General features: G+C 43.7%; 1 protein-coding gene across 4 annotated transcripts; it reads right to left on the minus strand.

Moving 5' to 3' along the window:
• Positions 1–1,046: 1,046 nt before the first annotated feature.
• Positions 1,047–25,861, minus strand: MAFK (MAF bZIP transcription factor K). 4 transcript variants are annotated; one of them, XR_013218059.1, is made up of 3 exons: positions 10,663–10,858; positions 8,843–9,465; positions 1,047–5,950 (listed from the first exon to the last, which is right to left on the minus strand). XR_013218059.1 is itself a non-coding variant. In XM_077274791.1 (3 exons), exons 2-3 carry the CDS (start codon positions 10,696–10,698, stop codon positions 9,034–9,036), a joined length of 468 nt encoding a protein of 155 aa, XP_077130906.1. In that variant the 5' UTR covers positions 10,699–10,742; positions 25,667–25,861; the 3' UTR covers positions 6,730–9,033. The 4 variants fall into 4 exon arrangements, 3 of the variants coding, with proteins under 3 accessions (XP_077130906.1, XP_077130907.1, XP_077130905.1); XM_077274791.1 differs by lacking the exon at positions 1,047–5,950 and adding an exon at positions 25,667–25,861 and having other exon boundaries at positions 6,730–9,465; positions 10,663–10,742; XM_077274792.1 differs by lacking the exon at positions 1,047–5,950 and adding an exon at positions 10,881–12,756 and having other exon boundaries at positions 6,756–9,465; positions 10,663–10,742.

Raw genomic sequence — 25,861 nt, forward strand, 5'->3', positions numbered from 1 at the left:
TCTTCTAAACGACAGCCCCCACTAATTATAAGGGTTATCAGATTCTACAGATATTCCATAAACAGGGTATTCCCATCTTGGACATTTAGAGACAGGACCTGCGCCTTTTCAGAACACTTGCTCAGCAAACTTCTATGAAAAGGTAAATGGAGAAAGCAACGCATCTGTGGTCACTAGAGGAGTGAAATGATTTGCAGATCCCTGGACCACATTCGTCTATAGTCCGTGGCTACTGGTCGGAAGCTTCCTGAACCTCCTACCTGCTTGGATCCCCGGAATCTCCTCTGATTAGTAAGCCTGGCATGATGTCATTGTTGCAACGAGACACACACACATGACGTCAAGCTGGGCTATTGCATGTTGACCATGGACTACTGACATGGCCACCGGACCGGGTTCCTGCGAATTTATTCACCTGCATATGATAATCATATGACCTATCATTAAAGAAGCCCTCTCAAAGTTTTCATCCTCTGAATATATTGCAATCATCATATTATTTAGCACTGTGTACTTACAATTGCTCATTTTGCCTTTCTACCCAGATAATTCTTCTCTTTTCTCTACTCTGTGTCGAACCGCAAAGTCTCTTGTCCCTGCATTTATCATTCCTCTCCAACTCCTGACTAGAGTAGAGCGAATTTGATCGGGTCCCTGTTTATTCGGCAAGCTATACTGGGACCCGATCAAATTCGCTCAACTCTACTCCTGACCCAGCTGCTCCCTCCTTTCTACCGGCCAGTGACTTTTGCAGTGACTCATACAGGGAAAATTGACCTCCTGTTGCTACATAGAACTTAGAAGGATTCAGCTCGTCAGGTTTTAATCAGGCGATGTCATAGACCTAATGGAAATGAGAAAAATCAGCTGGGTAGAAAGGCAAAATGAGCAATTGTAAGTAACAGTACTATGATGATTACAATATATTAAGAGGATGAAAATTTTGATAGGAGGAGGAGTGGTTCTTTAATATCACAAGGCCAGAGAAACCCTCTAAGGTTTGGAATCACATTATTTCCAGAACACAACCCACGTAGAGTCACAGATCTTTCAATGAGAACTCTTTATTGGAAAGGTACAAAACCAGTCACAGCAGTATTATATACAGCAATAAATTACTTTGTGGCTGTCAGATAAGGAGAAATTGGTGCACACGTACAGTACACAGGATTACGGTCTTGACAAACAAACATAAATCCACAATTACTTGGATATATCCCAATAATTTATTTTTTATTACTTTTTTTTATTATTTTTAATATATGTATAAAAAAGCAGCACAGAAAAAAAAAATAAAAATAAATAAATGAAATTAGCCTACTGAATAAAACCAGAGAGACGAATCAGGAGGCGATGGACTCTACAAATGATCTCTATTCTTATTGACAGAAAGAAAAAAATAAAACACAATTTCACTGCCCTTGTGGTTGTGTCTTTAACCTAAAGACGCAAAAACATAAAAGATATGACGATAAAAAGAAACAAATCACATTTTATATATATATATATATATATATATATATATATAAAAAAGGAGGTATGGATAGAATAATGGACTGTGAAGTTATGCTTACATCCCGCCGAGGATCCAGGAGTTTACAACTCCGGATATAAAAGATGGAGGATAACTTTTTATACTTCTTTATACTGTTGTGAAGGGAAAGGGAAGCAAAAAAAGGGTGCTTTCACTCTAACAAACATGTGCAATATAACATCGTAAATGCTCTTTCACCATACAATCACTGTTCACTTCACTTTTTAACATTTGTGGGGAAATTTTCCTAAAAAAAAATAAAAAATTTTTTTTGTTTTTTCTAAACATCGAGTTCTCCAGTAATGACGTGTGAGCATGTTACCCTTTCACAGACACGTAACACGGACAGGTGCGAAACATATAGTGGGCGTTTCGAATTCGGGAGACGCAACGCCATATAGAGGCGCATCCGTTGAACCCAAAAAAATACGGCGGCTTAGCTTTGCAGCTATTACACTGAAACAGCAAGTGGATTATATAGGGTTAAGTAGATGCTTGGAGATTAAGGCAAATGCACCATTTAATAGTCAGGAACGGTGGAGGGGTTGGCATAATAGTACATGACGTTACATAGTACCGGATGACCAGAGGCTTCCTACACTCCCCCCACCTTTAATCAATGTTTCATTGAAACACACGACGAGAATGAAACCACGGCCATCTTGATGTGTAGAGAACACGGCGTGTGAGTAAATGGATACGCCGCGACGCCGACCTATGGAGGCCATAACACGATAGAACATGTAGCGGATATTATCACGGGACGACGTCTGAAGGCTTCGTTGCGGATACATATGTTGTAAAAGTGAGAAATCTGGAAGAAGATGAAGCATTACCCCCTGGACCAGTGCTACAGAGCCACACGTGACCACGATTAAAGACTTGGCTTGAGAAGACAGTGGAAAAAAAAAAAAAAAAAAAACACGTGGGACTCACTGAACTACTACGTGATAGCACGAGATCTACAAACACAGGGGGTAAGTCATTCAACATGTACGATTGTTTAGCATTTTAAAAGGAAGGATGGCGGACATTTTTTGTATGCACCCCCCACTCCCGTACCACCCCCAACAGTCACTTTCATGTATATTAAGGCAACCTTGGACACAGGTTAATACTGCAAGTGCAAATCCTTCTCCTTCAGCAAGTATCTGTGACATGTTCAATTGGGACAGAACTAACTGCGTTCACTAAATGCAAAATGGGGTTAAAAACAATAGACTCCTCCCCTCTGGGAGCATTTCTAGCCATTCAGGCAAGTCAGCAGTAGTCACATGATACTTCCCAGCAGTCACTGGGTCCTAAAAGTCAGGGATTGTTCAGAGATGTCACGTTGGGGCTGCTTTGTGGGTAGAATTGCACTGTAGCATAAATGTTTTGCAGTCTACCCTTTTTTTTTGTACAGCTATTAAAAATAGATGAAAATTAATATTCGAGGTGTTCCCACCCCAATATCCACATGCGCTAGTCCATCAATTGCAAATTCACCTTTCTCAGCCGTTTAAAGTGCTTGTACTGGATTGGAAAAACATGGCCGCGTCTATAAACAGGACCATGCCTGTCCTTGGGTTGTATCTGGGTTTGCAGCTCAAAGAAATTAAAGTGAATGGAGTGGAGCTGCAATACCGAACACAACCTGTGGACAGAAGTGGTGCTGTCTATGGAAGAAAGCAGCCATGTTTTCCTAATCTTGTACTACCTCCCCTTTAAATCTGACATGGCGGTCCAATGCCAGAGCCTTAATACGTTTTAACTTGCTATATAGCAGTTTTAAAGGCAACCTTGTCAATAGGTTTGTGGTCACTGAGCTGCTTAGGTTTAGTGCTCCAACCATACCCACAGCAAATTTTGCCAATCTGGCACTAAATAATAAAGAGTTATAAATGATCAAAATGAGTCCGAGGTGCAAAGCCATCTGCAGTGGTTGTATGCGCGTGGCATAGGTGCTTAGTCTATCAGCAGTGGGGGCAAGGGCATTGCACAGATCATTTTACTGCGCAGATGACCAGTGCTGGGGCAAGCACATTGCACAGATCAAGAATGAAGACACTACTGCGCAGACGACCAGTGCTGGGACAAGTGCACTGCACAGATCTAGAATGAAGACACTACTGCGCAGATGACCAGTGCTGGGGCAAGCACATTGCACAGATTAAGAATGAAGACACTACTGCGCAGACGACCAGTGCTGGGGCAAGTGCACTGCACAGATCTAGAATGAAAACACTACTGCGCAGATGACCAGTGCTGGGACAAGCACACTGCACAGATCTAGAATGAAGACACTACTGCGCAGATGACCAGTGCTGGGGCAAGTGCACTGCACAGATCTAGAATGAAGACAATACTGCGCAGATGACCAGTGCTGGGACAAGCACACTGCACAGATCTAGAATGAAGACACTACTGCGCAGACGACCAGTGCTGGGACAAGCACACTGCACAGATCTAGAATGAAGACACTACTGCGCAGATGACCAGTGCTGGGGCAAGTGCACTGCACAGATCTAGAATGAAGACACTACTGCGCAGATGACCAGTGCTGGGACAAGCACACTGCACAGATCTAGAATAAAGACACTACTGCGCAGACGACCAGTGCTGGGACAAGCACACTGCACAGATCTAGAATGAAGACACTACTGCGCAGATGACCAGTGCTGGGGCAAGTGCATTGCACAGATGAATGAAGACACTACTGCGCAGACGACCAGTGCTGGGGCAAGTGCATTGCACAGATGAATGAAGACACTACTGCGCAGACGACCAGTGCTGGGGCAAGCACATTGCACAGAACGAGAATGAAGACACTACGGCGCAGATTACCAGTGCTGGGGCAAGTGCACTGCACAGATCTAGAATGAAGACAATACTGCGCAGATGACCAGTGCTGGGACAAGCACACTGCACAGATCTAGAATGAAGACACTACTGCGCAGACGACCAGTGCTGGGACAAGCACACTGCACAGATCTAGAATGAAGACACTACTGCGCAGATGACCAGTGCTGGGGCAAGTGCACTGCACAGATCTAGAATGAAGACACTACTGCGCAGATGACCAGTGCTGGGACAAGCACACTGCACAGATCTAGAATAAAGACACTACTGCGCAGACGACCAGTGCTGGGACAAGCACACTGCACAGATCTAGAATGAAGACACTACTGCGCAGATGACCAGTGCTGGGGCAAGTGCATTGCACAGATGAATGAAGACACTACTGCGCAGACGACCAGTGCTGGGGCAAGCACATTGCACAGAACGAGAATGAAGACACTACGGCGCAGATTACCAGTGCTGGGGCAAGTGCACTGCACAGATCTAGAATGAAGACACTACTGCGCAGATGACCAGTGCTGGGGCAAGTGCACTGCACAGATCTAGAATGAAGACACTACTGCGCAGATGACCAGTGCTGGGGCAAGTGCACTGCACAGATCTAGAATGAAGACAGTACTGTGCAGATGACCAGTCCTGGGGCAAGTGCACTGCACAGATCTAGAATGAAGACAGTACTGTGCAGATGACCAGTGCTGGCCCAGGTGCTTTGCACATATAAAGCAGAGGACAGTACACCTCACTTTAGTGCCTATGTGCAGTGACGTGTACACTCCTTGGCTTTCTCTCTGCAATGCGAATGCGCCGCTGCCGATTGACTCATCTCTAACATTTTGACACTGGCATGCATAAATCACCAAACCCACAATTGCAGAAGGAGATACTCATGGTTTAGTGGTCTCAAACCTAATGACAAGTTTCCTTTATTCTGTAGGGGTCCACCCAAACGCTGCAATAAATTAGTGGGAATAATAAGATCACTTCCGATTCAGTCTGACTAGACAATTACTGGACAGGAGGGGTGTGGGGGAGGGGAGGACATTGGAAAAATTCAGTTTAAGCAGAAAAATAAACAATAAAATCTGTAAAGACACAAGATGAAATACAGTTGTGCAAAAAGAAAGAAAATTAGAGGAACATTACCCCCTTTTAAACCACCAAAGCGCAATACCAGTGTTCACTTGTAGGCAATTGCAGGTAGTAAAGGGTTAGAATTTTTGTTTTTCCACAAATTCCAATTGCAACATTAATTCTGGCTGGCAGACAGATCAAGAGGGAGGAATTTTATTTTCCTCTTCCCCTAAAATATTATTTTCACAGTAACCCATATAGGTTTGCATTGTCTTCTAATAAAAAACTGCATTACTAAACGTAAAAAAAAAAAAATGATTTTTTTTTTTTCCCTTTTAAGAAAAAAAAAAATCTCTCTATGATAAAACTTTTAATCTCTTTTTAAATATTTCCATATGTTCTGTATGGATATCCAATATGGATTACCTACCATTTCCATGGTATCAACAGCATAATGACGCCCAGGTCCCTGTTCTCCCTTTTCTCATTTAGCTTATCCGCCTCCTATAGGGCAGGAAGAGAGGAGTCACTTTCTTTTTGGGCTAGCAATTTCGTAGCCAAAAAAATAATAATTTGGCACACGTCAAATAAATAGATACATCTGAAAAACATACGGTAATAAGAGACCTTTCCTTTGTGCAGCAGATTGCTGCCATGTATGTTCCTTTCTGTAATATATACCTATGTGAGGACCATGTGTGATCACATACCCCTACGTGAGGACCATGTGTGATCACATACCCCTACGTGAGGACCATGTGTGATCACATACCCCTACGTGAGGACCATGTGTGATCACATACCCCTACGTGAGGACCATGTGTGATCACATACCCCTACGTGAGGACCATGTGTGATCACATACCCTACCACCAGAGAGGACAGACTCGGCTACTTAAACACAGGTTCCTAAATTGATCAGACAAAAGGCAGGAGTCTTCTCTAGGTGACGAGACTTACACGTCTTTGATATCACATTATCCAATTTGGGAACGTGTATATATATATATATTTTTTTTTTTTTTTTTTAAATCGCATATGCATAATTAAACAAAAAAAAAATACAAATGTATTGTATTTTTCTTAGTTGATAAAATACGTTATACAAGTACTTTATTGAATAAACAAAATATTGTAATAATGTATTTTTAATTTTATATACAGATATATATACCTATATATGACCAGATCGTCGAAAAAAAAAAAAAAATTATATATGTATGTATGTATATATATATATATATATATATATATATATATATATATATATATATATATATATATATATATATATATAGCATATGCATAATTAAACAAATTTTATTTTTTTTTCCCCCCCCATATAATTCTCATTGTAGAAGGGCTGCCACCAGAACACTTGCACCCTCTACTGAGCCGAGTGTGCCCATGTATGTAAGGGTTGGCTCACGCTAGTGTATGGCCACTTTTTTTAAAATATTATGTGATAGCCGGTTTGTCTTTTTTATATTATGATGCACAAGAACATTAAAAAAAATCCCTTTAACGTAGCAGCAATAAATCAAGTGCTTCTGAAATGATTCTATTGAGGGGTCGCCTATGCACTGAACAGAGTAACATTCGACCCCGTCACCGGACAAGAGTACAAAATAAAATGGTCACCAATGAGCAGCAGAGTGAACATGTTGCATGCGTGAGATCATAAGTAGATCTGGTGGTGGAGAATACCAAAAAATATAAAATTAATAATGATACAATACAAAATTCACCAACAAAACCACTATACTCCCGCGAGGTTTAACGCACGTCCATCGGTCACCTCCTATACAGGTTTAGATCCATTAACCCATTGTAGAAAAGCCTCTTTGGTCACAGACAGCGGGCCCTTACTACCTCCTCTCATGACCACTTTTTTGCCCCAGATTGGCTGCATTTCTTGCTTTCTTCAATACATCAATAAATAACCCCTTAGAAATGATCCATGTACTGCAATCCTACGCCATCTATAAAAACTTGCCCTACCTCCAAGGAAAAATTAAAAAAAAAAAAGTGCAGTCTAACAGTCTATTACATCCCATATACATTGCAATCTAATCTATTACCAATGTGGAACGGATTCACTTTAACATTATACCATCCAATCCCGACCCTGCCGCTGTAGCAGTGGTCAATTCAAGCCAGGGACGTAAAAAGAAAATAAAGAATCCCACAAAACACCTATTAAGTGCCAAACATTACACAATCCTATTAATCACATCGTAATCTCAGAACGATGGAGAAGATCTGTCCGTCACTTCGTCCAATACTCTCAGGGTAAACGCTGCATAAAATATATGAGACTTGTATAAAAAGTGTCAAATAAAAAACAAAACGACCATAAACGACCCACGACACGACACGGGTCTTCCATAACAGAGTATCTGCTCAAACACTTACCGAGTCCATCTATACATCTCCTTCTATACGCAGCCACACGGAACGACTCTCTAGAAAACCTTCATAACACAATATCATTACCGGTCACCTCCAACCTATTAGGGATAGGGAAACATGGCCGCCCTGGTAGCCCTACTTTTTTTTTTTTTTTTTGCAGCATGCCATCAGGCGATTCTTTTAAAAGTTGCAATTTGGCAGCTAAGGGTCACACAGTGTATAGTCACCAATGTGGGATCTTCTGCACTGGCGACAGCAATGCCAATCTCTCTGACATCCAATAGATGCCATGCTACAATGCAACGCAGGGTAGCTCTGTACTCCTAGCCTTAAAGGAGCACTTGGTGCAAAACAAAAACACTACCGCCATGTTTCACCCTTCCCCGGGTATACCTTTTGCACGGAGTGCTCCTTTAATCCCAAATCAGGCAGACTGATTCATTAAAACAGGATAAAAATTTTTGATAAACAAATGCAAAAAATTACTCTCTACATGAGTTTTGATGGAAGGGTATCACAATGACAATTTTTTTTTTAACACTTAAATGTCACCATAGAACATTTCAATATTTTAAGGAAATCCTGAGTTTCATTACAAAGGCCATTAATTTAAAAAAAAACAAAAAAAAAACCAAATATAAATAAATATCCCACCGGAGAACGACATGCAACATAGTCACCAGAATAACGGCACAAGTGCTGACCACGATCCTCACAAGGACATGACATCGGCAACATTATCAATTATTAGATACTAATTATCTTCTGCTTTTATTCCTGGTGACCCAGAAAACTAAGCAGAAGGTCTTGTTATTTTTGCAAAAATTACAAAAAAAATAAAAATAAAAAAAAAGGTGAGCCGTCACTCTCCTAAAGCGGTGTTTATGAAGGGTCTGAGACGATCCATAATTTATCGTACAGTCCCTTTGAGGAGTAAATAGGATTACCTCAAATGCAACGAGACATATTCCCTGGTACACTTACAACAAGCCATAGTGTTGTGAAGCGGCGCGTCACCTCTTTGCGTCATGTTGGGGCGGGCTATGGAATAAAAGGCAATGCCTAACATCAGAATAGGCAGGAGAGGGACAGAGAAACCATATTATTCGAATCCCGTAATATCCCTCTTTGAACAGGCAGCTAGTTCTCTCCGCTATTTTCCCTTCTTCTAGATACTAGGACGCTGCGGAGAAGGGTATGGATGCCGATATGTCGGCAGACTTCACGATGGTGATGACGCTGGTGGTGGCGACCTTGGTCGGGGTGATGGGGCCCCTGGCGACTGTGCGGGCGAAGGTTTGGAGGGCTTCGTACTTGGACCGTAGAGCATCCAGCTCAAGCTTCATGCTGGAGTTCTCTCGCGCAAGCTTATCCACTTCTTGCTGTAACTCCACGCGCTGTCTCTCCAGCTCCTCTTTTTGGGTGACGCGCTTTACTCGGCAGCTGGCAGCGTAGCCGCGGTTTTTCAGGGTGCGCCTACGTTGCTTCAGGCGGATGATATCCTCTTTTGAGAGACCTCGGAGGTGCTGGTTTAGCTCCCGCACAGACATTGACACGAGCTCATCATCGCTTAATACTGGGGCGTTCTCTCCCGCCTCCTTCTTTACCTGGAAGAAACGCAAGTAGTTACTACAATTGGCTCGGACACACGTACGATGCTCATATGACACAGTCGATTATTTCTTAAAGGCAATCTCCACCTTCCAAGATCATAAATAAAACTTGTTGCAATCCAGCAGCACAAAAGGTTAAGAAAAAAAAAAAAAAAGGGCTGAAATTGGATCCTAAACCGATTGTGTGTCAAAGAATTTATGAACAAATACTAGGACTAGCGGAAATATAATAAATATATTTATTTTATTTTTTTTTTTTTTTTTTGGAGAAAGCTATTTATCATCATTATCAGAAATGGTTAAAATTGCATAGGGCTTTGAAAAGCCGGCTGCTTTGCAATTTATTTCTTATTTTTTAAAAATCCTCTCTGTTCTCAAGAATGGAGGGAATTTTAATGCTATTTTTCATTGCTTGTTGCCCAAGTAATCAGCCACCTTGGCAGTTTATCAAGGGTGGCCGGTCTCCTAGGTAAGGAAGGCAGCACTTACAAGCCCTTTCTATTACAGCTTGTGAGCGCTGCTCTGAAACCGTCCAGCCCAGCTGAAAGTGCACGTGTTCTGGATGATGAGAAGTGAGTAAATCCACAGGAACAAAAGAATCAGGAGATAAAAATAAATAAAAAACAAAACACAAAAGTAACCTGAGGTGTAAGCCATTATCATCCAAACCTGTCAGTATTCCCCCTCACATCCAATCAGCTTTACAAAAAGCACGAAAATCAGCTCCAGGCACCTCCTAAAGTTTGGTTTGGGCACCTGTACAAATACTCATCAACCACTGGTGCCAATGCGTTTCATTGGATAAAAAAGATTTTTGATAATGTGTTCAAAACTGCAAAGCGCTGCGGAATATGTTAGCGCTATATAAAGATTATACGTCCATAATATAATATATATATATATATATATATATATATATATATATATATATATATATATATATATATATATATATATATTTTTTTTTTTTTTTTTTTTTTTTTTTATTCAATTAAAAAAATAATTTTCTATTGTTGTTTGGAAAGTATTGGGCAAATAAATATGGTGCAGCGACATCCAGATCTATAACCCGACCCTTCAGAAGAGCCTCATCCACCAAGCTGGCTTCTCTTAATATGGCGACACATCCCCAGGCCTTGTGCAGATATCTGCACCGTCCGTGCATTTTATTATAAAACGATAATTTCTTACCTTTAATGCCTTGTTTGGTTTGAGATTAGTCGTCATAACCTGTAAACAATCACCAGGACAGAACGGTGCAGAAAATGCAACTAAAAAAGAGAAAAAAAAATAAATAAAATTAGTTACAATTAGAATCATATTCCCCGGTGATTGCTTAATTTGCATATATGCATGAAATTAAAAAAATAAATAAAATAAAATCACAAACCCTTACTAAATGGTCTTACCATGGAGATATATAATGAAATTGGATCACCCCAAAATAATAAGTTTTGGCAAATGGCAGTCGACCTAAAGTCAACCTAAGACTGTAAATGACGGCACGTAGAGGTGATGGGGTAAAACTGGACCATAAAGCAAATTCCGAAAATGAGGACCTGCAGCTGCTTGGCGCAGATGGCATTCGGAGAGGGAGCAGAAAGCGGCAGCATCGAAGGTCGGGAACCTCCCTCCTGGCAATCAAACAAACGGCACCGGAACCGGATCCGTGCCTACTAACGAGGCGACGACGCTTGTTACAAACACCAGCATTTAAATCATTGATGAAAAGAAAAATGTAGCCGAGACACTACAGATTTCCCAAGGATGGTTGTCATGGAAACCATCAAAAACCAGCCAACTTGGAGACTGTAACCATGGAGACAAAGGACGACGACGAAGAAAAGGGGGGGGCTGAAAAAAAAAAAAAAAAAAAAAGGTCCAAACGTGCAGATGACTTGAGGGCAAGTCCGACAAAAAAGGCACAGAAGAAAACGAGCAAAGGAGCTCATTGATGGCAGCTATGGGAAGAGAAGCACTCGAAAGATGAAAGGACGCATCCCGGGGGCTTACGATGTGGGAAATAAGATCAAAGAGGGTCAGGACGGCTCAGAAACTGGAAGAGGAAAAATAAAGAAATGGCCTGCGATTCTTCCTACTTCAATATCATTAATACTTTTTTTTTTTTGTCTCCCCTACGAGATAGAGGATTAGTTCGGCACAAGTTCCAGATTGTTTACTTTTCCTTTGCATCAAAAATTCATAAAAGAAAAGCGTAAACTTAAAAGGAAAAACAAAAAAACAAACAAAAAAAAACAAAACATCTACACACGGCGCTCGCAGTCGGCTGCCCGGCGATATCTCATAATGAAAGTGCCACGAGCGGGATCACAACAAATGTCGCACGCTTTCATTAACAAGGAGATTATCACATGTCTTCTACCGGGGAGAAGATATTTCAACCAAGCAATCTCTAAGATATTCGCCGGGACGGATGAGGCAGCGGCGCGCTACCATCTAATGATCAATCCACACTTGTGAGAATAAAAGCCTCACAAAAGGAGCGCCGTCTCATCGTCTCCTTCTGATGTACAAGGACGGGACATCGTGTGCTTGCCCGTCTCTACTAGCGAATTTACAATGGATAAACAATCCATTTTAATTACTATGGTAAAAACTCTTAAAAAAGTACGACGTGTTCCTTCCAAGTGCAATAGGTTTCATGAATCCTGGCTAGTGTAGCAAAAAAAGAAGTTAAAAATAAATAAAAAATTAATTAAAAAAGGAGAAACTTACAAAACCAGTATTAATAACCATTATCCCCCTAATTTAATTACATTCCCAAACAAGTATAGATCTCTTAACGTAACAAAACCCATGTGAGCGTCAGGACTACCAGTGTCGTCCCAAAGTAAAAAAAAAAAAGATTCCAGAAGGTGGCCGACAATCCAGCTTTCCCCGGACTCTGCATGCTCACCTGGTCCAGAGCTTGTAGGAGGCCCTGTTCCCTGTAAATACATGGCAGGAGTACACCCACTGGCTTACTCTCAGGGAGGCCCTGCACTGTGTGACATAGCTATGCCCTGACTCATGGGCTGTTTACAGGCTCTGCACAGCTTGCATTCCCACAGACCACACCAACACTCCCCTGATGGCTCCCACGTGCTTGTGCCTGAAAACTAGAGCAGAGCCTGGGGAAGTTCCTCTGCCCCCTCCAGGCTCATAACTCTGCACATGGGAAGAAGCTTCATGTAACCTAGAAACTTTAGCTTTTGCCTTTAGATTACCCTCCAAAAATAATAAATAAATAGAACATGAACAAAATGTATCCAACAAGAAAATGTATCAATTTTCAAAATAAACAAATAACAAATTTGGAATGACTAAGGCTACGTTCACATTTGCGTTGTGCGCCACAGCGCACAACGCAAACAAAAACGCGGCAAAACGCACGCTAAAACGCTGCGTTTTGCGCCGCATGCGTCGTTTTTGGCCGAAAGTTGGACGCAAAAAAAATGCAACTTGATGCGTTTCTTGCGTCCAACGCTTGCGGCCATGCGGCGCAAAACGCAGCACAACGCATGTCCATGCGCCCCCATGTTAAATATAGGGGCGCATGACGCATGCGGCGGCGCTGCGGCGCTGACCGCAAATGTGAACGTAGCCTAAACTCTTCGTGGTTAGATAAAAATAAAAAAGGGTGAATGTAAAGAAACCAGATCCAGCACCACTGAGATTTGGTGGTGGGGGGGGGAGATTTTTTATTTTTTTTTTAAATAGAGGAGGTAGTACATTCCAGGCGGATGTTTACACAGGCAGCAAACAACTTCCAGAAAATCTGCTAGTCATGCTTCTGGATGACGCGGACTTGGTGTTTGTAAACAAACAGGATTTTTTTTTAAAGGGGTATTCCCATCTTAGTCAGATGAAGACAATAAATGTCTGGAGGCACAAGTCTTAGATCCCTCTCAACTGTTGTCATCGTGAATGCAGAGGTGGCCGTCTCTCCATTCACTTGTATGGGATTTTTGCAACTCCCATAGAAATGGAGAGAACTGCATTTCATTCACAGTGATGCAAAACCACCTTTTATTTTTCCTCTGAAAACCATCCTGGAGCCCGCTTTCCATCGCGGTGAATAAAGAGGTGGACATGTGCACAATTCTCCCTCCGATTGTATCTGCGGGAGATCAAAAAAAATAGCGGAGTTCCAATAGATGAGAATATAGTGCCCATTCACATACATGTGAGACAGGTACGAGTCTCCGAGGTGGACTGTACAGGTTTTAATGAAGAAGAAATAAACTACCAAGCAATTCAGTTACAGGGGTCTTTGTCTGCTATTGCTGCTCATCCCCTTTACAGTAAATCAAACTAAGTTGCAATACCTGACGTCACCAATGGACAAGAGCGGCAGCACTAATCTGTGACGGGGACTTCTCTAGTTTCATCCAACTCTGCCAGCAATTATCACTGAAGAGGACAGGACAAGCCAAGGACTTTTAGTTACCAGCAGAAATGTCCGTCGCTCTGTTCAGATTTTTATATCAGTTTCTAGATTTGCCAATATGAGCAAAAAAACAAAACGTCAAAATTCTGTTAAAAAAAAAAAAAAAAAAAAAGGGGGCAGAGCATTAGTGAGGCAGTGGAGCTCTGACAGCTCCAGAGGAAACTCTGTGACATACTTCTCAGCTGAGTCACTGCTGGACTGCGCCAATAATTACAAGCTTGCACCAGTAAAGAGGCATAGAAGGGAAAACACTGGAATATCATGAAAAGACATGATGTGGAAATACAGATGATATAATGTGAAAAGATTCCGGGGGTAAAACCGACCAGATAAACAGAAGTACAGAAAATATTCAAAGCGACAGACCGAACCAACAAAGATGGATAATTTAAACGGGATGTCTATAAAATGATAGAAGCAACACTTGCCCGACTATTTCCCCACTTCCACCATTCTGCTACTGCCCACTCCCCGGCTCATATCTACTTCCTGCTGCAGCGATCACGTACCAACCCAGGCAGGCACATGACTGCCGCCACGATCGCGTACCAACCCAGGCAGGCACATGACTGCCGCCACGATCGCGTACCAACCCAGGCAGGCACATGACTGCCGCCACGATCGCATACCAACCCAGGCAGGCACATGACTGCCGCCACGATCGCATACCAACCCAGGCAGGCACATGACTGCCGCCACAATCGCGTACCAACCCAGGCAGGCACATGACTGCCGCCACGATCGCGTACCAACCCAGGCAGGCACATGACTGCCGCCACGATCGCATACCAACCCAGGCAGGCACATGACTGCCGCCACAATCGCGTACCAACCCAGGCAGGCACATGACTGCCGCCACGATTGCGTACCAACCCAGGCAGGCACATGACTGCCGCCACAATCACGTACCAACCCAGGCAGGCACATGACTGCCGCCACGATCGCGTACCAACCCAGGCAGGCACATGACTGCCGCCACAATCACGTACCAACCCAGGCAGGCACATGACTGCCGCCACAATCACGTACCAACCCAGGCAGGCACATGACTGCCGCCACGATCGCGTACCAACCCAGGCAGGCACATGACTGCCGCCACAATCGCGTACCAACCTAGGCAGGCATATGACTGCCGCCACGATCACGTACCAACCCAGGCAGGCATATGACTGCCGCCACGATCACGTACCAACCCAGGCAGGCATATGACTGCCGCCACGATCGCGTACCAACCCAGGCAGGCACGACTGCCGCCACAATCGCGTACCGACCCAGAAGGCGACTGTGCGGGAGAAGAGAGATCGGCAGGGACTGGGAAAGTGCCATAATGGGACCTGCAGTGTATCAATGAGGGAGCGTATTATTATTCTTTTTAACCAGTCTGAGCCCTTTTAACAATAAATTTCATGGACCTGAAACCATCTTTATTGTATACAATAAGGGCTATTCATGGTGTAGGTTGCAACCGGAATAAAAAGTCATGTTGTGAACAGCAGTGGTGTGTCGACCACAGTGCACATCACTCCTGCAGCCAATCACTGAGTTTAGCAGCTCTTCTGGTGTGCATGGCACAAGCTGCAAAGCTGAGCGATTGGCTGCAGAGGTGACACCAATGCTGCGGAAATACGGTGGCGGAGAGTCCACGCCAGACCCCAGAGAATGAGCAACCTGGACTGTTTGGACACCACTTCTTTAAATACCCAAATAATTACCAGAAAAATAAAAGGATAAAATAGATCTTTATTATAGTCAACTTTAAAAAATTAGTAACATAATAGCAATTAAAGAATACTGAACAAGAGCAGAGAAGCTCTGTGGTTTGGAACTTTAGATGTGGAGTTCTTGTACAATTCAATTCGGCATCAAAGCATCCAGGACTTTTTTTTTTCCTTTTAAAATATGACCAGTATGGAACATTGCTATTAAATTTCTTTTGTCCCTTTGGAGTATGCTTTAGCACACAACTTTTTCATCTTCAAGGAGACTCTACATCTCCAACTCCAAGGGACGGCTATGGGGGCTGCCTTCACGCCCTCATACACGAATCTGTTTCTGGGTTCAAAGGAAAAAAAAAAAAAGAAGACATTTCTGACCAATCATATACCAATGATTGAAAAGGTTTCCACATGTATCAGTTTCATAGATGACATTCTTGTCATTTAGCAGGGTTCGGAATCAGACCTACTCACCTTTGTTGGACTTTTGAACGTGAATGTAAAACCCACATGTAACTACAGCCAATCGAGCATCAACTTTCTTTATACCAAAATCTAGAAAGGTCGGGATGGGTTTCTACACATCGAAGGATTTAGGAAAGATACAGCGGTCAACTCACAATTGCAAGCCACCTCTTCTCATCCTAGACCCCTGAAGGATAGTATTCCCTATGGTCAGTTTCTCAGGACAAGAAGGATTTGCTCAGATGAATCTTTTCACACACAGGCCTTGGAATCGGCAGGAAGATTTTCTCAGAGGGGGTACTCAAATCGTGTAATTCACCATGGCTGGTCAAGAGCACATAAGAAGAGCAGGTTAGACTTGTTAAAACCTAAAGAACAGACCTAACCCTCATGAAGCAAGATTAATTTCAACCTAAAAAGAGAAGTGGGGTCTAAACAGAAATGCATTATCAAATACTGAACTATCACGTGTGATCCCGTACAAGCTAAGACCACCACTCTCTCACCATCAATTACCTATAGAAGAATCCAGAATCTAAGAGATCTCATGGTTCATAGTTACCACATAGTTCACTGACGCCATTTTGCTGGAGTTAATGTTTTTTTTTTTTGTACAGACCACAAAATAAAACTGCACAAGCACAGTATTTAGGACAGGAGGAAAGTCACCTAATACCACAAGGTTAAGATGAGGCCAGCGAACCAAATAAAGAGCCGCCCCAAAGCATGAGAATGTCATTAACTGAAAGCTGTAAATAGAGATTAAAAGCAACAACCACAAGACTGATTTCACCACCTAAGGTATCATTGTAATCAGTATAACAGCGCCGACCTGACAGTCTGTAGTTTATTGACGAAAATCATGATTACAAGTTCACTTTAAAATTTGCCCACTAGACAGCTTTATTCACATTAAATAGATCAATAAGGATCCAGTTTGCACGTCTTGGTTTTTACATTGCAGCATTTATATTTACCAGTGATCTACATCGTGTGTTTGATTCATATACCTGCCCAGGCTTCACTCTGCTCTTGTTCAGTATCCCTTTATTATTATGTTTTGGTTTTTTTAAATGTGGACTATAATGAAGGTCTATTCACTTTTCTTTAAAGTGGGAAAACCCCCTTTAAGCCTATAAAGAAAAGTGTGAGATTTTTGCTCTACAGAATTATGAATGCAGCTCTTGGTTTAAAAACAAAAAACAATGACCAGAGGTGCAGCAAAGCATTGGTGCTGGACTCGGGGAAGGTGAGGACCAGTTTTTATTACTTTAAATATATTTGGTGACCATTTTTCTTTAAAAGTCTAAAACCTCTTTATATGGGTTGTCCAGGCTTCCGATATTGATGAAGTGAATGGAAGCAGAGCTGCAATATCGGAGATCGACCACTACACAGTGAACGAAGCGGTGCTGTTCAGCTACATCCACGGCTTACATCCGGCCACCGCCGATCGGTGAAGGTGCTGGGCCTCCAGCAATGGATACTGATGACGTATTCAAGTACGGATCGTCCATAATCGTAGTCACGGGGAAACCCTTTACAGTCCAGACACTCCTTGCTCATTTCTGAGATGTAACAAATTTACACGTATGACGATATAATACAGTAAGAAAGGAAGAACTAAGAGCGAATCTACATGTGCATCTTCGATGGCAAATCTATCATATACGGCGTCATCATACGTACGGCTTGTGAGGAGTTGCTGTTTAGCCACAGTCTGTTAATATGGAGAAACTAAGGAAGAAGTGAATGCAGAAGAACAAAAATGTGAAAGCATTACGTATGACTATGTGCAAGATGTGTCAGCTTTCTGCAATAATCTTGCTTGCTTTTGGGTGGCTTACGTTTGCAATTCGTACACAAGGTCGTGTGGCAGGAGGGAAAAAAAGGCACAGAAATGCAGGGTATATGGCACCTCCAATCTGCGGGAATTTCACTGGCAAACAAGCTACTTATAGCCTCTACACTGTGCTGAAAAGAGGGGCATAAATGTGAATAAAATGCCAAAAAGAAAACAAAGACCACATGAATCATTATTCACCCCTGCCATGGGCAACACAATAGACTGGGGAACAACATAAAATGTAGTAGAGGTCACATAGTAACTCATTTGTGACAATAGGGTAAATGTTCAAACAAAATAAGGCAGCACTCTGTAGCACCATAGGATGGAAATATGAAAAATTGATTGAATTGCATTACTGCACTAGAAATACGAAAAATTGAGAAAGCTTAGAGAATAAATTGGCCAATTCATGTGTACCTGGAAGCTACGGTAAGGCGTTTCTCTTTTCCAGGACCTAACACTGCCATTCCACTCTTAGAATAAAGTTTTCATCTGAACGGGAACCTAATGTGAGGCATCTCAGACCAAAATAGTCTAAGAGAGGACTCACATTAGGTTCCCGTTCAGATGAAGACTATGCTATGGGGCTACAGAGTGCTGCCTTTTTTGCTTGAATGTTTATGAGTTGGTGACTCCAGGTTCAGCACCTGTTCACACTTCGTTTATGTTTGGATAGGACGGTCAGTTTTTTTTTTTTTTAATAGGGTAAATGTCACAGAATGGCACGCTGGATAAGGGTCTCTCACGGCCTAGAATAGATTTATGATACTAGAAACTGCCTTTCAGGACAGGAAAAATCCGAAGAATCAGGTTACCAATCCTTCAGGTTTTGCAATACCACCCGATTTTTTTTTTTGCAGTGATTTTCTATTGAGCAATTGTCCTCTCCCCTACTTCCACCTGCAGTAATTAATGCCATTATTGCAAGTCTCCAAAAGAAAGCTACTATCCTACTCCAGGATAGCATAAGATGCCGAGGGACCTGCGGTGTACATAGATGCCAGGTGGTAGTACAAACAGAAGATAAATCAATGCCACATGAAATGACTAAAGTAGCAAAATCACCAGATCTTTAAAAGCCTCAACAAAGACGCTGCTAAAGAAAGCTGAACAAAAGAAATGCCCAAGAAACATACAATAAAAATTCCCTGCAATTCCTCTGTTCTTTTGACCCTGTTTGGTCTCTAACTGCAATTAAAACTCAGAAATATATAAAGAAATCTCAGGAGCTCATTCATGTTCTCCTCTTGATTACTATCCGTTGTAACACTAACTCTATATCGGCTGCAGCAGGGGCCTCCCCCCTCTACAGACTGCCAAGTTTCACCTCTGGGGTAAGCTTCCAGCCGGTCAGATGGCCTGCATTCGAAAATGGACCTCAGACGTCCACGGCAGCCAGTGCCCGACCTCGGACGCCCACGGCAGCCAGTGCCCGACCTCGGACGCCCACGGCAGCCAGTGCCCGACCTTGGACGCCCACGGCAGCCAGTGCCCGACCTCGGACGCCCACGGCAGCCAGCGCACTTCTACCTTGAGAATCAATTATGGGGAAGGAATGATTATGGATCAGTTTTGTCGGCTTCGACAGATGATCTACTACAAGACTAATAATCATCTCTTGGTACAGAGCCCCTTTGCACCCAATGCCACATAGCAGCCCACACGACCGTACAATGGTGTAACCTTATTCAGAGCCTATTCTTACGTCCTGAACGAAGTGACTAAATTATATCACCTTTACTGTAAATAGCTCAGACATAATAAAGGTCAGCGCTGCTGCGGCCGCATTCCCCTGTGATCACGAGGCCAACAATCCAGAGAGATTTCTCTCCTGGACACACTCCAAAGGCTCCTCGGCTGCAGATGGAGACTGACTTTTTGCATTCACTTCTCGGATTGTTTTTAGAACTTAAGTTATTTTGGCCACAACATTTGAAAGATAATCTGTCATTTCATTTCTGTGTCAGAACCCACCTATACGTATTAGGGGAGATCGGCTGCATGCTTTGCCCCTTTTTGGCCTTGGTCAGCTGCCCTTACAAATAGGTATAAAGAAAATAGCAAATACCTAGATACAGCTCTGTATGGAAAGTGGCAACCGAGCACTTGTGTCAGCACCCAGACCCCACGGATATAAGATTCCTGTGTAAACGTAGGTCAGACATGCAGTATTTCTAGACAGATCATGACTTAGAAAATCTACTTTTTCCGGTATGACTCCGTGGTGCTCTGGTTGATGAGCTATGATGTACATTTTCATCATAGGTCGCTAAGCTAAGTATGAAACCAGCTCAGGAGCTGAGCCGGCTTCATACACGGCAGATGCCGTTTGTGTTACACAGTCGGAATCTGCCTGTAACTGCAGCGGCCGGAGCTTGCTCCGATCGCTGCACATGAACCAGTTACATCCTGCTGTCAATCTACACAGTAGCATTAAACTAGCTGGAGTGTCATCGATCCTCAATGATTTGATGCACAGAGGGCATGAGAGGTCTATAAATCCCATCTGCTTTGTTGGAACGGTAAGACGCTGCTTTTTTTTTTGGCGCAGAGAAAATACACGGCATCAAAAACTCATCGTTGGAACTTAATCTAAGGTTATATTTAGTGATGAGTGAACGTGCTAGGATAAGGTGTTATCCGAGTATATCAGGCAAAATGTTTAAAACTCCTCTGTTTTTCACTGTGGGTTACATACGTGATTTGTCTACAGTGCATATTTAATAAAGCCAGTTTTATTCGTCAAAAAATTCTGCAAGAGCCCTTAGCTGCATTTTTGCGCTTGCTCATTACTTTCTACGGGTGACAATAAAAAAAAAAAAAAACGCTGGAAAAGCACCAAATGGATTGACACATTGCAGTTGTCCAATTCAGTCAGAAAAAAAAAAAAAAAAGTCTAGTCTCTGCTTTTGCTGCTAGTTTAAAAAGCAGCTTTTAATAAGCAGCTTTTAATTTTAATAATAATAAAAAAAATAACGCAGAGGCAACCTGTGAACATGGCCTATAAAATCACGAATCGGTGTTTAAACACAGCGCTGAAATACAGTGTTTGAGAATGAAGGAAGCAAAATCTAGTAATGAAGTATATTGCAATAATTCTGAACTTTGCAATACCTGGAGGATAAATAGATACAGCAACTGGTGCTATGTATATTTGACTTTTATTTTCTCTTTATAAATATGTACCGTATATTAATTCTTAACCCTCTGTAAAATGGATAGTACTATCCAGCTGGACATTGTCTATTTTGACTATAGGCTCGGCTTCCATTTCTGCCTATTTATTCTCTATGGCTCTTACATGCACTTATTGCAGCGATCCAGAGGGACGGGAACTCCCTACGGTGATACTTTTATGTTCCGGTGTACCATCGCTGGTAAACCATCATGTACAACATCCGCAGAAGTATTTTTGAACCAAAGGGGGTTATGACAAATAAGGTCTGACCTGTTGCCGCCAGATTAACCCTTTTATTCTTGTATATATAATCAGTCATTGTAAAGAGTTCCGGTTGCCAAGGAAACAGGACTTTGAGCATTAACGGATGTATGGATTTGACAGCAATGCCACCATGAAAGACTTTTCAGCTGCTTGTACAAAAACAAAAGAAAAGTAAGTGTGAAGGAAAAGATGATGTGACCTTCACCTACAGGGAGCCAAATTGTGAGCGCAAAGAAAAGGAAAGCACGGGCGTTGTGCAAAAAAAAAAATGTGAGTCAGCTTCATAGTAAATATAGAAGCGGAGTCATCAGTGGGTCCGCACCTCCACACATCAGTCTGTGCGGTGAGTGGATGTCTCCACAGCGGCTGACCTTTATACAAGGAAAGGCTGATTGTTTTCACAGGGACTTAATATGAAATGTGCGCTTTTAACCCCGCGTTTGAACGGGGGACGACACCTTGGCTCTCTGCACTTATTAGCAAAATATCAGGCTGAAAAGGGTGTAAGGGTGCAATGTGCTGACAGGTGAGGACCAATCGTGTCTGCAGACGTAACAGTTAATGGGTGGAAATCTGAAAGTTTATCATTCGAGACAACATCGATAATCATTCTGCAATGTATTAATTCACTGGAAAATAAATACCCTACTGGTGCACTTGCATCCCCTAAAAGAAAAACAAAAAAAAAAACCACTTGTTTCCCCAATAATCGGCCGTGTAAACAGGCTGCCAATCACCCGTGTAAACAGGAAATGACAGCGTGTGTGCGCAGAACGATCCATTACCGATCGTTCTGCAAGCACGTGAAGTGCAGTCAACTTGTCTAAACGGAACTGAATACAGAGAAGACCATTGCCGACCATTAACGTCAGCCAGTGTAAACGCCCCCTAACTAAAAGGATTTAAACCACGTAAAGCGGTGCCAGATATATTGCGGTTAATCCCATCCTATATTTTCTAGATCTCTGCTTTCTTTCAATGAATGGAAACACAGTGTTCTAAGCTATACAGACCTACAACTCTTCACAGTTTCCTACAAACACATTTACCTGCACAGATACATTGTAACAATCTAACCAAGAAACAGAAGCCCAACTAGAGACAACTGTAGCCGGGAAATCTAATGATTATTGGGGGGTCTCTGAACTGCTTCCATATACCGTATTTTTCGGACTACAAGACGCACTTCCCCCCCCCCCCCCCCAAAAGGGGGGAAAATAGGGGGTGCGTCTAAGGGTATGTGTCCACGTTCAGGAAACGCACGTGTTGCGTTTTTTAAGAACGCAGCATGTTGCTACAATGAGCAAAACACGCAGGAACACCGCAGGTGACCTGCCAGTGACCTCAGGTGCATTTTTGGTCAGGATTTTACCAGCATAAAATCCTGACCAAAGCCTGAAGCAAACCTGAACGTGGACACATACCCTAATAGTCATAATGCAGGCTTACCGCGGCGGCAGAGGTGCGGAGGCAGAGGTGCGGGGATGAGGAGGCGCAGTGAGCGGGGTCCCTTTCACCGGTGATGTGATGCAGCAGCCCAGTAAGCAGCAGAGCCGGGTGAATCCTGTTGTTATCGGTGGTGGCGGCCATCTTCCTGAGGCCGCGCGTGCGCAGATGAAGTACTCTGCTTCCCGGGGCTTCAGGAAAATGGCCGCGGGAGGCCGCACGTGCGCAGATGGAGATCGTGGTGGCCATTTTCCTGAAGCCGAGTTCGCAGATTTAGATCTTGGCTTCAGGAAAATGGCCGCCGCGATCTCTATCTGCGCACGCGCGGCCTCCCGCTGCCATTTTCCTGAAGCCCCGGGAAGCAGAGCACTTCATCTGCGCACGCGCGGCCTCAGGAAGATGGCTGCCACCACTGATAACAACTGGATTCACCCGGCTCTGCTGCATCACCTCACCGGTGAAAGGGACCCCCCTCTCACGCCATACCTCTCACTGCGCCTCCTCATCCCCGCACCTCTGCCGGTAACCACTGCTGCAACCCTCCCATGGACACCAGGCCGTGGCGTCGCCCACCTAAGCAGGAAGGGACCCTGCTCAGGTGCACGCCGTACTGCATCACCCCACCTCTGCCGACACCATGCCTCCTGTGACCCTGCTCTGCCACCGCCAGCCCTCTGGTAAGATTCTGTAAATTCGGACAATAAGACGGACCCCCATCTTATAAAAAAAAATATTTTTTTCTGCAATTTTCATCCTAAATTTGGGGTGCTTCTTATGGTCCGGTGCGTCTTATAGTCCGAAAAATACGGTAGCTGATGCAGAAAGTGAGGGTGCTTTGGTCACCATTGGTACCCTTGCTTCCTTATTCAGCGGGTGATGTCAACAGTTGGCAGCGAAGGTATAAAACCCCTGCAGCCAGTCAGTGGCCATGTGACATGAAGAGAAATCCAGGAGACCAGGTAGCAGTGCAGAAGAGCGGCCGGGATCAAGTAAGTATCTGGCTTTTTTATTTTAAGACACCAAGCCCCATCCTATATAGTTCTTTGCAGTCGTTATAATCACTGTCCCCATTGGGCATCACAATCTAGATTCCCTATCAGAATGTCTTTGGAGTGTGGGAAAAAAAACAGAGAACCTGGAGAAAACCCTCGTAAACACAGTGAGAACAGACAAACTCCTTGCAAATGTTGTCCTTGGCACTGCAAAAAAACCAAAAAACTGTGCTAACCCCTGAGCCACTGTGCTGCCTTAGGTCGGGGTCTGACACTGGCACTAATCAGATGAAATCTGCTGCAAAAGTATTGCTATTTCCAAATCTAAAGAACTAGGAGAGGAGGAAAGATGTGATTACAATCTGGGCAAATCACTTTAGGGATTGTTCAAACCTTGCAAATTTGATGATTTTATTAACTGGACACAGAAAAATAAAATTACAATTGCGGTGAAAGAAAAAAAAAAAAAAAAAAAGAATGCCACAATTGTTTTTATGGCATTTAGTATATGGTAAAAATGACACTTCAGCCGGGTTTTAACTACCACTGCAACCCATCAGCACAGTGATAAGAGCTTGTGGAAAAGTCAATGGGCATCTTAGCAGGATTGTGCCACTTCAGTTTTGCTGTCAAGAGATTGACGGTGGCCTTTAAGCGGTTAGACAGCAGTGGAAAGAGCGGGGCTCATCCCCATACACTCACTCTATGACTGATATGTACGTCACAGCCGGAACGTGTAATGCCGGGTGCCCACAACCTGGAAGAAGCAGCGCTAGGGACGCAGTGCACATTCGCTGGGACCAAAGCACTCCTGTCTATTCAACACAGGCAAATCCGCATGTGTTCACTGAACCGTGCGGATTTACAGTATTCAATACATTCTACCGATGTTATTTCTCTTGCGAAGACTTGCGTCTCCTCAAGATAAATAGACATGCTGCGGTCTGGAAAGACAAGCCACATGTCCGTCTCCACGGGTGATCCATTGCACTATGCTGTAACATCTGGCCGCTGCGGGATAAATGCTGCACAAGTTCCTGTCCGTGGACATGTACCCTAACAGGGTTTCTCACGTTCAGAAAAGTGGACCCCGAATGCTGTAGAATACATGGAATAAACAGATCAGGTGCCCCCTCTCCCTCTGGTCCTGTGCTTGCTCCCTGCCACTGCTCAGGTCTGGGCTAACATCATATATCACCACTGCAGTCACCTGCTGTGCTGAGAACGACGGTACAAGCTGCCGAGCACAGTAATCGGCTGCAGCGGTGGCAGGTGCAGGACTCGAGGAGGCAGGTCCCTGTATTGTTGGTTCTTTCAGCGCATTTGGTGTGAGCGTTACTGAAAGTGGAAAACTTTAAAGGGGTCTTCCAGGACTATTAGTGTAACAAGTCATCAAGATTAAGGTGGTGGGGACCCATCTCCTAGGACCCCGCAGTGGTGTGCCCTGCAGTAAAGGTGACCGTGGTGACAGGTGACCAGTGCAGCTTGTGACTGGCTGCAGCGGTTACACCTGGGTGTAAGGAGACCATACGGGGATCACAGAGTGCTGGGAATCCCTGCTCTGCAACCTGCAGCTTTCCAGCTGTTTAGAAACTACAGCCCCCAGCAAGCCTTGGCTGTGTGCAGATGTCAGGGCATGCTGGGAGTTGTAGTCTCCGCTCTCCTGCTGTGGTGAAGCCGCATTCTGCACCTCAGAGGCTGGAGAGTGGCGCTGTGCATGCGGAGGCCTATTCCCCTGCTGTCATGCCTGGGAGACCCCGGCCACTGAGTGGTCACACACACCGCAAGGACACGGACTCCGCGCCAGCAAGGTGGCAGCCTGGCCCCGCAGCTTACCTGCGCCTCTGTGGGCTGCTGCGCAGTACGGACGCGGAGCCGGGGACGCGCCTGGCGCTTCTCACCACCGCCACAACAACAACAGCGGCCAGCTCCGCCGAACACACTCCACTTCCGGAAACCCGCCGTCAACATTGGCGTCATCCCTACGTCACCAGTCCCCGCCCCCCAATGCGCTCTCCATTCATTGGAAAG

This window comes from Ranitomeya variabilis, chromosome 7, assembly GCF_051348905.1.
Source record: "Ranitomeya variabilis isolate aRanVar5 chromosome 7, aRanVar5.hap1, whole genome shotgun sequence".
In the NCBI taxonomy this organism is placed as follows: Eukaryota; Metazoa; Chordata; class Amphibia; order Anura; family Dendrobatidae; genus Ranitomeya; species Ranitomeya variabilis.